Here is a 14475-nt window from a genome sequence, read left to right as displayed (position 1 = left end):
TGGTTTTGGAACAGGGAAGAAACGTATATCTTTTTCCAACCTCTCCAGGTAACGAGTATCATTAATACACAACGTGCCCCAGGCACAACATTTAGCAATTGGCAACTATTTTTAATAATTTTGATTTATTCATTGATTTAAATGTTTCTGCATTGAGTACTTTTACTTATACTTAAATAATTTTCCTGATTGTACATGCATACTTTTACTTTGTAACATTTTCAGTGCAGGACTTAGTGCAGTATTAGTACTCTCACTTCAGCAAAGGATCTGAATGCTTCTTCCACCACTGCTTGTAGCTATAAAATAGTTTTAGTGAGGTAAAAAGTACAATATTTCCCTCCAAAATGTGAATATACCATGAAAATACTCCAGTACAGTACAAGTACATAGAAATTGTACACAAGTACAGTATTTGAGTGAATGCACTTGGTTACCTTCCATCACTGGACAGCTACACTGCTGGAAATCTGATGGAAACAGGAGAGGAAAGGCCATCAAGCTATTCAGTCTCCATGTTGTCAGCAGTTCAGATTAGCTGTCACATCGCTGAGGGAGAAACAGCTGAAGATTGGAGAGGGTGATTTCATCTGAATAATTTCATGCTTTGACTGGCAGAGCTCAATGCTCACCGTCCCAAGACTTTGACGTCAGAGGAAGATAGACTGAGCAAAATAAAGACCCAGGTGCCGTCTAATACATGAATACAATCATCTGCCCTTTAGGGGTGAGAGAAGAAAAAAAAAAACATCAAATGAAAATGAACTCACATTTCCAGTGAAGAAATTCCACTCACTTGGCTTCTTTTCCGAGTAGACAAAAAGACAATCTTTATTTGTGTGTTTCTCTCCTTGCTCTGACTTCTGTGTTTACTTTTGACTGACTGACTTCTTAATGACTGAGGTCAGCTTCCACAAAAACACCACAAACAGAAAAGGAGACAAACTCATACATGACGCTCAGACCTGGAGGCATCCTACCACTACCAACCATGGATCACAAACCAGAGAAGAAGAACGATAGAAGGACAGCATCAGTGGAATAGAAGAAGAGAAAACACATTTTTTTAATCTTCCACAGGCTATACCCCATCACTGCATCCCACACAGGAGTAATTAACAGTGATTTTAAATGCTACAAAAATAAGATGAAACAGGGAAGGAAGTGCTTCCCCTTGTTTGTGTTTCCTTGTGTGTGTGTGTGTGTGTGTGTGTGTTTTTTTGTACATGTGTGTATGTGCATGCCATGTCTTTGTCAATGTCTAGGTCTGCATGTGCTTTTTCTACATATGTCTGTACGTGTGAGTGTGTGTGTATCTGTACACTGGTCGAAATGCATGTATGTCTGTGTGTGTTCACAGTGCTTGCTCATTATGTTCGCTTCCCAACATTAAAGAAGTCTCAGTCCCATGATACACACAAACTTTCTCTCCCACCTCCTCTGCTCCCTCTCTCTTTGTGCTGTTCCCTTTATAGTCATGTCCATGAATGCTCCCAAAAATCTCAGAGGAACCGTCCCGTTATCAAAGACTCTGTGTGTGTGTGTGTGTGTATATGTGTGTATGTGTGTATGTGCATGCGCATGTGTGTTCTTGTGATGCTACCACACACACACCTCGCCTCATTTGCCACAGTCTATGCGCTTCCCTTATTGGTTTAACCCTCAGACCCAGGACCAGCTTCAGTCAGTATTTACGTCCATTGTGATCTGGCCTGGGCTCCGAGGGCCGATTTCCAGTCAGTTTCACCCTGTGGGTCCATTTATCTCCCGGCCCGAGCTAATCCATCAACGACCGAAAGCCAGACAGGAGAAAACCGTGTGAGGAGAGAGGCTGAATTTTCCTTTTGATGTCTGAAAAAGTCTCAGGGAGAGCAAGAGAGCGGTAGCAGGGTGTTTCTGATTTTCCCCATGAAAAAATATATCATCATTACAAACGAGATTGATCTGAAGGTTTCACAGTGGTCATGCAACTTGAGTGTCGCCTCCTTTTTTGTCACCTGTCCTCCGTTCATCCTTACTTCACTTTCCTCCTGCCCGCCCGCACCCCCTCCCCTGTAAAACACATCCCTCCGAACCCCCGACCCGTTCATCCTGCCAGTCCGAGAGAAGGTACTGTAAGTGACCACAGTCGTAATAATACAGAAAGACAAAGAGGTGGGTGACCAGTGGTACATTCATACATGAGAAAGTCATGGTTCCAAAAGTCACCCGACCCACTCGACATTAGACAGTGCTGAAGACGCCTGTGCTGGCCAGGCTGTGATAAATGCTTTGTTTAGAAACACGAATAAGACAGAACACATCCCACCTGAAAATATACACCTCGCCAAACCTACCCAGAACACCCCCCTACACACACCCCACCCTCCCACTCAAACAGGCTATGATTATACTTGTCATTATAACGTGATATCTTAGCTTCGAATATCAAAAAATCAAACTCACATTGCTGTGAATCTACACTGGCTCTGAAAATATCAACACATATAACATTTCATCTCCCATATGGCCGCATTTATTTAAATCCGCGCCTGCATTGTTTTCCCTTTTCTTTTTCTGCACAGGCCGGGTCACTTTCCTTCCTCCCCATCTCTACGCGCTCACTCTGATTCTCGCTGCAGTTGGAGCCGGTCCAGGTAGTATAGAATTCCAATTACAATGCAAGCTTGGCCACTTCCAATTCTTGGTTTGACGATGGGATAGCAATGTGAGAAAAAATCCAATTTTTGTGCATCCAGGCCTATCGCTTAATGCATCCTGCTGTGATTGGATGATAGGAATTGCACTGGAACGACAAGTTTAATCATAGCCGCGGCTACATCTACCCCATCAGTGGCCGAGAGTCAATAGACAAATCAAAAGGACCCCCTGATATGAGTGCAGAGACATTTCCCTTGTGTTTTTCAGCTGAGAGGTGCTGTTCCACCCAGAATTCAGGGATCAGAGATGAAGCGCAGCTTGCCAGACAGCTAACCACAACCCCCTCAGCCCGGCCTGGGAAGGGTGTCCTTGGCTGGGCCATGGAGGGGGCTGGCAGTGGGGGTGGTTGGTGGCTGTATAGAGGTGGAGGTGGGAGAGAGAGGGGGGAGGGGGAGGGGACGGAGACAGAGGGCTTCCCTGAGGGGTGGTGGATTTAGAGGGACAGCCAGCCCAGCCCAGCGACCCTGGGTGGGAGCTCCAGGAGGAGGGGGAGAGGGGTCACACCCAGGAGAAGAGTCCCAGGAGCAGTGAGGCCAGAACAGCTAACAGGGCCACGGACCCTGGCCTCCAGCTTGGACCTCCATCAGTCAGGAAGGGCTCCGGAGAATCGTATCCCGACCCATCTGAAACAAAGAGAAGAGAGAAACGACAAAACATCTGAACGGAGAGAGACACAGAGACAAAGACGAGACGATCTAAAACAAAGCGAATGAACGAGGGAGTGGATTTACAGAAAGACAAAGGGTAGACAAGTGGAACTATTACAGCGGGGGGAAAAAAATGTGGAAAGTGAGCGACAAATCACAAAACTCAAACCCTTCAAGAGCCGAGGAGAGGCAGAGAGGAGACGGCAGAGAGGGAAAGAGGGGGGAGGAGGAGAAGACGACAGCAACTGAGCTCTGCAGGGGGTTTAACCAACCTAATTACAGTTTAATCACAGAGACTCGGAATCTGGAGCAGCTGACACACACACATACACACACACAAAGACACACATCCGCTCACACACACATGTGCAGCAGCTCACGGCTCACTCTGGTGACAATATTTCAGAGATGAGATGGAAGTTGCAATGTCAGACAGATTACTTTAACAGCACAAGAAAAGGCAGAATCTCAAAGAGGAGCTGCAGCCATGACAGAATAAAAGAATGTATGTTGTTTCAGTAATTATGGAGGAGGAGAGAATTTCCTTCCCCCTAAGTGAAAGATGGAATGATCCGAGTCTGGAAAGCTACGAAGGCCCACTCTCATCCTTTTTACAAAGATCTTCAAAGCCGTGTTGTTACCTAGGGAGACGTGTTACTACCCAGGTTTGGGTTGAAAACTCACGAGGTAGAATCCGCCCTTTTGAAAAGACGCACAGGTAGATTTTCACGATAACGCAAGTGTGGCGTAACGCCTGCCGCAATCTGATCCCCATGTATCTTCTGCTGGGTTATTTTTAAATGACACTATCATAGGCCAACGTGGCAACACTTGCATGAGCACTGCATCCTGTCTGCGCCAATCTATGAGCTATTTTCAAAAGGGTACATCTCATCAGGCTGCACGCTGTTCTGAAAAAAAGACTTGGTGTTATGTGGCGAGCAAGTCACGCTTCATCTTTTACCACAAGATGCATAAGGAGAATTTTATTAAGAAATATGAAGTGTCTATTATTAGATTAGACTTCTACAGTACGCGATGGGTTTATTATTAGATTGCTCTCTTGTTTCTTATGAGCAAATGTAGCCGGCAGAGTGATGTGGAGGCTTGGTAACATTTTTAGAGAGCACTTTCAGCCTGCTCTGTTCCCTTTCTACAAGGACAGAAGGTCTCCCTCACACCCAGTGTGATGTGATGTGATTTGATGTGAAGTGCGTATGCCACTTTGTGCCTGTGTGCATGCGCCTGCGCACACTTTTTGTGTACCCGTATGTGTGAACGTGTCTGAATGTGTGTGTTTTCAGTGTGTGTCTGTGTGTAAAGGTGTTAAAGTGTTGCCTGGCTGGTCTGTGAATCAGAGCAGAGAGTGTTGCCGGGGCATTCTATCAGACCTCTTATTCCCCCCTAATTTTACTTTGATAGCCAATCTGGACCTTTGTGTGTGTGTGTGTGTGTGTGTGTGTGTGTGTGTGTGTGTAGTTAGAGCGTGACTTACCTGGAGGTCTGACATACACCTTCAGCTTTAGACATGCTCGCCCCACATGGTTTGGGTGAGGAGACGCTGAAAAAAGCAGAGAGATTGAAAGAGGAGATTAGCTGAGAGATAAAGCGATTTGTGCTGCTGATTGCACTCGTACAGTAATTGAGAACATTTAATAAGCCTTTCTTTTAAAATGTTGTTCTGTCTCAGGGTGCTGTGAGGCTTGTTATCAGGTGATGACTGGACTGGAAGTTTACAGAGGCGACATTTTTGACCTGTTCTTAAAGATTTAGTCTTTGGTATGAATGAGTAGCTCCTTTAAAGGAGCAGTGTGTAAGATTTAGCGGGATTTAGTGGCATCTAGTGGTCAGGATTGCAAATTGCAACCAGTTGAAACATCTCTTGTTTTGATTTTATTCAGTATTTATTGTTCAGGAGATTTTTACCAAAAGCCAGATTATCTGTAGAGCTCTCTTCCTCTCCAAAACAAAAAGACCAAGCAATTCAAACTGGTAAAAACACTGATTAAAGGAGTTCTTCATCTTCTTCTAACCGCTTCAGGTTAGAAGCCTCTTGCCTCTTGCCCAATGTCAGGCTGGAGCCTGACATTGGGCAAGAGGCAGGGTACACTCTGGACAGGTCGCCAGACTATCGCAGGGCTGACACATAGAGACAAACAACCATTCACACTCACATTCACACCTACGGACAATCAATTAACCTAGTCCCCAATCTGCATATCTTTGGACTGTGGGAGGAAGCCGGAGTGCCTGGAGAGAACCCATGCTGACACAGGGAGAACATGCAAACTCCGCACAGAAGGGCTCCCACACCCGGGATCGAACCGGCAACCCTCTTGCTGTGAGGCGACAGTGCTAACCCCTACACCACCGTGCCACCCTGATTAAAGGTGCTTTAAAGCGGGACTATTAAAGCAGTTTCACGAGAAGTCAGTGTTTGGCATATCAGAGATGGGACATTCGTAAAACCTGCTAATGTGTGCTCATGCTTTTTCTCTGATAACTTAAGATCCAGACATTCAGGATGTTTTTACTGGGAGCCAAATTATCCACAGAGGTCTCTTCCTCTCCAAAACAAGCAGAACTGGTGATTTGAACCAGTAAAACACTTAAGAAATTATTGTTTACGTTAAAATACTAATGTTTTTCCAGCACCGTTAGCTGACGAAGGGACTTCTAACTACTATGTGAAAATGGCCCTATCTCAAGCTTGTGTTTTGTTTGCCCATTTTGGGCTACTATAGAAAGATGGCGGCGCAACATGGCAATCTCTGTAGATGTATAACCATACCTTATGTAAATATAAAGGTAACAAAAACACAATAATTCATATTTTTAGGTTATTATACACTAAAGAAAACATACTTATGTTATTTTCTATTTCTGCTCACACGGAAAGCTAACTTGCTAGCTAATGTTGGCTAGCTTGCTAATAAATACCATGAAATAAGATGTTATTGGTACATTTTTCTTATGTTCTGTGCCTGCCTGCTGACTCACTGCAAGCCGAGCAGCATCGTTCATGTGGGGCAGTTTGTATTTTCATGGCCAGTATCACACAATATCTGGTTGAACAAAGCAACAATCAGTGTCTCCTCCACACATACTCACATACTTTGTTGCTTATTGGTTGAGGCTGCAACTTCAACGGTCAAAGTTCACCAACATTGAGCTCAACATGATGCAAAGATGTTTTATTTGATGTTTTATTTGCCCCTCTACTCGCAGTGAATGGACGTGAACTGGAGATGAATATTCGCTGGTGTTAATTTCACCCATGTGTGACCTTGCCCTGAAATGTATGATCGCAGAATAGGGAGGCCGAGTTGTCTCACCTTTAAGCCAGCAGTGGAGTTAGAAACAGTGCAGAATTGGCATCTGTGTAAAAGAGACAGCCGGCAGGGATGGGTGTGATGTTTTGATGATGTGTTATGTGTGTGACCCAATGCTGGGAGATTTAAAAAGCAGCTAGCAGCAGTTAGCAGCTAACTCAAAGAAGAAAAAAGCAACCAAAAATGTTCCCTAACCCTTCGTCATATAACCAGGATGGTGAAGAATTGTTACTCCCATGTTATGTCATTGTTATTGTTTAGAAGCTGCCTGATGCTCATGTTACATGGACTGCATTTAAAGATGGATGACATGACAGCTTCTTAAAAGTGAAGCCAAACCATTTAAATCTCCCCCTTGTGGCTGGCTGCAGTTTAGGCCATAAAGCCCGCCCCCTCCATGTTAGTGAATGGGAAATGGTCCACACTAAAAATTCCCATCAAATAAATTTTTTTCCAAAGATGGTTTCTGTCATTTTAGGTAGTTATTATCACGCTGATGTTTGTTCAGGTGTTTCTTTTTCTTTTTTGTTTTAATCAGTTATTTTTTGCTATAAAATGGGGATGTGACATCATGATTGACAGCTGTGTGTGCCAATCGGTGTGCTCATGATCAATGGCACTGCTTGCAATTGGTCGGAGTGGTGTCTGATACCATGGAGATTGCTACTGCACAGACTCTGGCTCCAAAAAACACCACCAGCATAAGATGGCAGCCACCGTATCGGGGATAATTTGGCTGCATTTTTGCTTAGTGGGAGTAAGTGGAGACGTTAAATACAGTCCATGGTATGTTATATGTCACACTACAAGCAAATGCTGTTATGTTACACGTCATGCCTCTTGCTTCCAGAATGTTGGCACGCTATCTCAAATCACACACTGGGTCGGTATTATACCAACAATTTTGGTTTTGTAAAAAATACAAAGCTGGCGAAATGAAGGGTCTTCTTTGAAGCCCTATTGTGGGATCTCTGGGTAAAAATGGCTGATGTAGATCAGATTTTGGGCCTGAGGTAGAGGAGCTAGAGAGTATTACCAGAAAGTAATGAGAGATGGACTAACACGTTGTTTGTTTTGCTCCCTTCCTGGGATTTGTTTACAATTAAAAAAAACATAGAGTAACACCAGCCTTATCCTTTAAGTAACCCAGCTAAACACCTTAATCTGTTCAGTTGATATTTTAATTTAGTGGCGCCTGTTATCATACTAATTAAAAATTATTCAAATTACCACAAACCAGCTGACATGCAGTGAACCTGGGGCTTTCAAGGCCCGTCAGGAGCCAGACAGGAGGGTCACAGGTTGGATCCCCACAAAGGAGAGACACCAAACCTCAGTTTAACCCCAATTATTTTAAGATGCTGTACCTATTTATGGGATGGCAGGGAGAAACACTGACAATACATAATAAGGTAATAACAGAGATACAGTGGAAATAATTACACTGCAGACTCTGTGGCTTTGGCTGTCTTCTTTTTACATGAATATTTTGTAGACATTTCTTCTTGTTCACTGGGCGGTTATTGAAGCAAAGTAAAACACACCTACATAACTGTAATTAGCTTGAAACGAAAATGTCAGAGGTGGTAAATCAAAGGTAGGCGTCACAAAGAAAGGAAAGTATTATTTTTTCTGTAAGTTAACACTCATTTGTTAGAATTTGACATGAATGCAGTCATTAATGCAGCCTATTACTTTCTTGATGACATTTATTGCTTCGAGCAGTTGGAGAGTTTTTTCTATTACGTCCTTTCAAGTTCTTTTAAACCCATGCTCCCAAGCTTGTGAGCTCCCGTAAACATACTGAGCACTTCAGGCAATGTAAACAAGTCTGTGAGGGATCAGCCCGCACACTGGGATTCAGTCACACTCACATTCACACCTAAGGGAAATACCCGCTCTCAAATCGACCTAGCTTGAATGTCTTTGGAATGGGGAAGGAAATCCATGCAAATTCCCCACAGATGCCTGTCCTTCTTTGCCGTGAGGTGACAGTGCTAACCACTGAGCCACCGTGCCGCACTGGCTGAATGCCAGGAAAAAATGAGAAAAATGTTAAAAAGTTGCTGTGATTCAAACTTCAAAGTAGAGTAAATTAAATTGAATCTGGGTTTTTAGTCCCACCTCGCTCTGATGTGAAATAGAGCTGGAGACCTTAAAGCAGATGGTGACCAACTCTCTGACTGCTCGCGCATGCAGGCGTGCGCGCCCACACACACACACAGGGGTGTGAAAAAGAATGTGAACACACGCTGGTACTTGCAGAAGTGTGCGTGGAGACCTATTGGCCTTCTCCCTTGAGGAAGTCCGCGTAGTAAGAGCCGAGTGTGACCCTCAGAGAGGACCATCATCAAGATCCACAGCGCACAGGAAAATAAATCTGACCCTTCTTCTGCCCTCTCCTCCCTCTCTTTCTGCCCACAACTCCTCCCTCCATCCTTCTCTCTGCCCTTCACCTCCTTTCCCCTTTCATGCCTTCCCTGTAGCCCACTTCCTCTGCCTCAGATTTCTTCAAATCATCCTCCTACCCTCCTTACAGTGCCCAGAAAAAGTAGTGGTCCCCTATGAAGCGCCGCCAGCTTTGTATTGAGCTTTCTCTCCCGTTGTGTGTCTTTGTTTTTCGGGTTCCCTACTGTTCTGCTGACAAATGGCAACATTTCGGGGAGAAAGGGATGGAATTGGAAAGATATATACCCCCCTCAATCTCCCCCACCTCATTCCTCCTCTTCGTGCCCTCCAAAAAAAGGTTCACTTTTGTCATTTTTTAAAAGTCTTATCAGCTCTCCCGGCGCCTCCGTTTCCCAGCACATCCACAACCCAACGTCTCCTGAAAACCCATTGAAAATCACTCAACCTCATCAGATGGCAGCTGGGAGAAGTAAGGGGTGGAGCGGACCTGTCAACATGTCAACCGCATGACAAATACACACACCGACGTGCACACAAGAGCTCACACTCACGCAGGTCTGGCCACAGATCGCCATCAGAGATCGATGTGTTTTACTTGGTGGAGTATCTGCGGAGAGGAGGCACTCATACACTCAATCTGAAGGGCTGGGTGGTTTAAAAAATGTCAAAATGCCTTCGTTCCACATCAATACTGACCTGTGGGTGTGTGTGTGTATGTGTGTGTGTGTGAATGTGTGTGTGTTTGTATGTGCATGTGAGAGACAGTGAGAAACAAAAACATGTGTGGTTGTCAGTCAAGATGACTGACATGGCCTTTCACGGACTCACAATCGCTTGACAACTGACCCCATAACCAGCAACCCCCCACAACACACACACACACACACACACACACACACACACACCAATCTCATTGAGTACACATTCCCCTCAGGGGTCCCAGAAACACAATACCATAGTCAGCAACTATACAACTCTGGAGGGGCCCTGTCCATCCTTACATGAGGCCGAAAACAAAAGAGTGTGTGTCTGTGTGTGTGTGTGCCAACTGGGAAAAGTGCAGTAGGACATCGGGTGGCTGTTATCTTCGCCTCTTTAGCTCTCTGACTCTCGCCTGCTGTGTCTTTGTGCGACAGCGTAGACAACAGACTGGGGCAAGGAAGTATTTGCAGATACTTAGCGCTCATTATTAAAAGTCACTCTACAAACAAACAGTGTTGGAGGAAACACATTATTTTAATCTTATTATCTGTCACGGTAATTCAGTGGTGCAGCACATTATATTTTGGTTTTCAGTGATTGCATTGCATTAGGAAATTGTGCATTAGAAATAAAATGTGAACACAGCAATACTACAGTAAATTGAATTCAAACCTGTGTCAATATTTGTCAAGGAATCTGTTTTTTTTTTTGCCTAGCCTCCATCTGCTGTCTGAATGAGGAGAAAATATCACTGTAAAACTGTAAGGTCGGAATCTCTATCCAAGGGCAAAAAACCACATCAAGGAATATGTCGCACTTGCGTGCCGACCTGAAACTGATGGCAGAGGTCCCTCATCCCATTATGGGTCATGGTGAGAATGCATCATCTCCTACTAAAAAAGGTTAAGGTCAGTTTTTCAGCCGGCTGTGCAGCCGCACCACCGGGAGAAATGAAGAGACCTGTGCCAGGATGCTGCAGAGTCATTACTTTTAGAAAAACCCTACATAAGATACAAACGACAGGCAATGTTAGATATGACTTATAGAGAGATTCACCAGTTTAGACACATTACTGTGAGAATTTCCAGTGTTGGTGTCACAGGAAACATCATTTTAAAAAGGGGAGAAACACTATTTAAAGGGGGGAACAGACTTTGACACAACCCCTCTACACATTTAAATCACGCAATGAGACTGCATCATTAAATTTAGTCTATTTTTCCTGTGCTTAAGCACAGTTATGATCAGTGTCTTAAACACTTAGAGAGTCTTAAATTTAAGGGTCCTGACATGCTCACAGAGTAAATACCGGAGAGATCCCTTAGATCATCAAATAAAGGTCGACTCATTGTACCTGAAATCAACTCTCAGTCAGCTCATGGTGCTTTAGTCATTATGGTCCTACTCTCTGGAATTCTCTACCACATAAACTACAGTCTACTACAACAGTGTTCTCTTTTGAAAGCAAACTAAAAACATACCTTTTTTGCAGGCTTTTAGTTAGATTTTTAAGTGTATTTCTGTTTGTTTTAGGAATTAGTATTATTGTTATTATCTCCTCTTTTAATAGAATAATGATAATAATAATAACTCTTATTTTGTTTGTTTGTATCATGTCCTGCTTGTTTTTATATTATGTAATACTACACTATCTTGCATGATATTTTATGTTTGCCACCTGTGATGTTTCTTAAGCATATTACGTTAACGCTTGTCGTATGAAATGTGAGCTATTGAAATAAAAGTTGACTTGACTTGACTGACACACCAAGCTGATGGTCGGCCATTTGTCATTGTCAGGTCCTTATCGAGCATCTGTCGTCCTAGTTTTTGTTGTGTGCCCCTCTTCGTTGGCATTAGGTGGCCCTTGTCGGCCCTTGTTAGCTGTTTTTCGGCCATTGCAGCATGGCTGAATCGGCATTGGAGCTGGCAGAACCTGTCCGTGAGTGAAATCACTCTGATTGGCAGTTCAACTCAGTGCACAGGAAGAGAAATGGAAGTAGGGATAGCAAACAAACGGCTAAAGTGAAGAGGGCCTGAGATTGAAACAAACTTATAATATTAGGTAAGATTTCAGAAACGGTTTGTAGTCATTTGTATTACAGTTCGCAGCGCACGGTAAATATTATTCATTCTTTCAACACAGGGTTGTGTTCTGAATGTGCTAATTGCTAACTAGCATCTTAGTTCTCTTGAGTCAGTTTTCTGGTTTTGAATGATGATTACAGACTACTGCTTCCTGTTGGTATGAGAGTTATTTCCTCTCACGCAGGCAAGGAACTCGAGAGCATGAGCTAGTTGGCTGTTGGCTAACCTGGTCTCACATAGAGGTTGACAAAAAACCCTGTTTGGGCGGTGACTTCTGGCATCAGACATTGACGAAACAAAGCCATCCTTTCACATCAGCATGATACGAAGCAGGTCGCCCAGTGGTAACAGGAAGAAACATCCAAGTAGGGCAGGGGGGAGGTACTGTGCATGAGTCACAGACTTTCACCCTGTTGAGTGGCGTTCGCTTCCCATATGATTTTGGAGCCAAACTCTGTTTTTTTTCCCTAAATCCAACCATGTGCACATGTTGGCAAAACGTAACCACGGGCATTTGTTGTTGACGGAAAAAAACGTCAATCCACGGTGTTGTACTGACTTAGTGCATTTATTTTGAGAGAGACTGTATGCAAACTGTACATTATCCTGTGCAAACGGAAGTGTATTTTGAAAGGAGACAATGCATGTAACAGGCTGAAGTTGACACAGCATCCTAGAGCATCAACAATCAACGCACCCAGGGTATCCTGCACGTCGTATCTCAACATGGAAAGTCCATGACCAAACCTAAATATGCGACAAGGTCGGAGTGAGAATGTGTTTCGTTGGCCTTACGCCGGATTTCCACTGGATGCGTGTCCGTTGCGGAACGGCAGCGCTGGTTATCCGCTGCGTGCTCCGCTGTCCGTCAATACCCACCGGCTGCGTTTGCTGTGCGGTGCGGTGTAGCTCTGCCGGAAGACATCTCGGTGCACTGCCATGATTAATATCTCCTCGTCCATGGTGTTCACGGGGTGAAATGACGTCTGAAAACCTCTGACCTGTTGACTTCAGGCCTGCCTCTGCCCATTATGTAGTTTTTAAGGTGTAGTGCAGGGAAATATGATCCGCCGTGAACACTGTGTATTTTATTTTGAAAATTAACCGGATGTTTTATTGTGTTTCTGTGCACGACTTCCTGCCCCGCACGATCTGCTCTGTGCTGAATTGCTGCGTTGTGCTCCGGCGTCCGGCAAAAATAGAAGTCCTGCGTATCTGTTCCGGAGGGCTCCAGAGTCCCAGAGCTGAGACGGAGCCGGAATGCAGCACAGCCGCAGCTGGTGGAAACACACACATTGACTAGAATGGAATCCTATTGTATCCGCTGCCGTGCCGGAGCGGAGACGTAACCAACACGCATCTGGTGGAAATTGGCCTTTAGTCTTTGCAGTGTGTTCAAGCACAACTTATGGGCCGAGATACAGGTGACAAGAGGTGACACAACAGACAGCATTCGTTGCCACCAGTTCTTTGATGCCAGGTTGGTGTGTCTGGGCCTTAACTTGTTTAAACTTAAAAACATAAAAGTAAAGCAAAGGACCTATGAGATAACTTTGGTGAGTGGTTATCAAATAAAGTCATCAAATGCCAAAAGTTTGATTTATCTAGAAAGTGGTGCTGGGTTTGCGCTCTCAAACTGGTCACCACATGGCAGCTCCACTGTTCTTACCAGGCAAGTGACAGAATGAATTGTTTGTTCAAGCACAACAAACCTGTGCATACATTTTCCTGACAAGTGACCTCTTGTGATTGTGTGAATTATGACTGTCCACTCTGAGAAGAGTCATTATCTTTCCACATATTCTCCCATCTGCTCTGTGGATTCAGACAGTCAAACGTTTTGTCACAAGCCTCGCAGCTCTTACAGCCTCCACAGAGAGAGAAAAAAAGTGCAGTGACAGAAAGTTTGGACATTGACAGCAAAGCTTTTGAAAGTCAATTTAATGTGCTTTTCTGTGATTACCAACTGATCTTGTACTAAACAGTCCGGATGCGGTAAATCTATCCCACCCATCTGGCACAGTGAGCAGCTGAAAACAATGTTTAAGAGTAATTCGAAGCTACTATTTGTCCCATGCCTGGTGGGGGAATGATAGCTTTTTAACTCTGTTCAGAAAACAGTCTCAGGGGGTAAGGCCCATCTGTGATACTAATACATCACTTGTTGAAGTGAGGAGAAACATCAATACAGCTAATATAAAAATGATTACAAACTACGCCTGGTGACATTTTTACCACTTTGCTGAGCACACCACTTATGATCTCAACAGAAGCACAGAGATACATCAAGAAATAAAGAGAGTGAGAGAGGGAGTAAGGAGAGTGTGTGAGAGATGGAAGGTGTATTTATGTGCGCCTGTGGGTGTGCGAGCGACATAGTGGGTTGTGTTTAAGAACTCTCTCAATCAACTTCTGTTGATTGCATATTTACATATCGTTTACAAATGCATATTAAACAGCAGCGTGGCTAACACGCAAACACAGGCACACGCACGCTCGCAACAAATGGACAAACACCCTTTACCTGCACACAGAATCTCACACAGAAACACACACACACACTCTTGTACTTCTATCTTTGTGAGGACCCTAGGCGT

At 44.1% G+C, this 14475-nt stretch overlaps 1 protein-coding gene across 1 annotated transcript in view; it reads right to left on the bottom strand.

Annotated features, from left to right (window-relative positions):
- Positions 1-804: 804 nt before the first annotated feature.
- Positions 805-14475, bottom strand: part of efna2a (ephrin-A2a) — a 135555-nt gene continuing 121884 nt past the window's right edge. The window contains exons 3-4 of the mRNA XM_033641917.2: positions 4843-4908; positions 805-3323 (exon numbers count right to left, since the gene is read on the bottom strand). Of these exons, the coding sequence (XP_033497808.2) occupies positions 3199-3323; positions 4843-4908 (191 nt within the window). The 3' untranslated portion in view covers positions 805-3198. The remainder of the gene's footprint in view (positions 3324-4842; positions 4909-14475) is intronic.

The sequence above is a fragment of the Epinephelus lanceolatus genome, chromosome 15 (assembly GCF_041903045.1).
Source record: "Epinephelus lanceolatus isolate andai-2023 chromosome 15, ASM4190304v1, whole genome shotgun sequence".
Lineage (NCBI taxonomy): Eukaryota > Metazoa > Chordata > Actinopteri > Perciformes > Serranidae > Epinephelus > Epinephelus lanceolatus.
The sequence above is the reverse complement of the archived record's forward strand: the minus strand, read 5'-3'. Positions and strand labels throughout refer to the sequence as shown.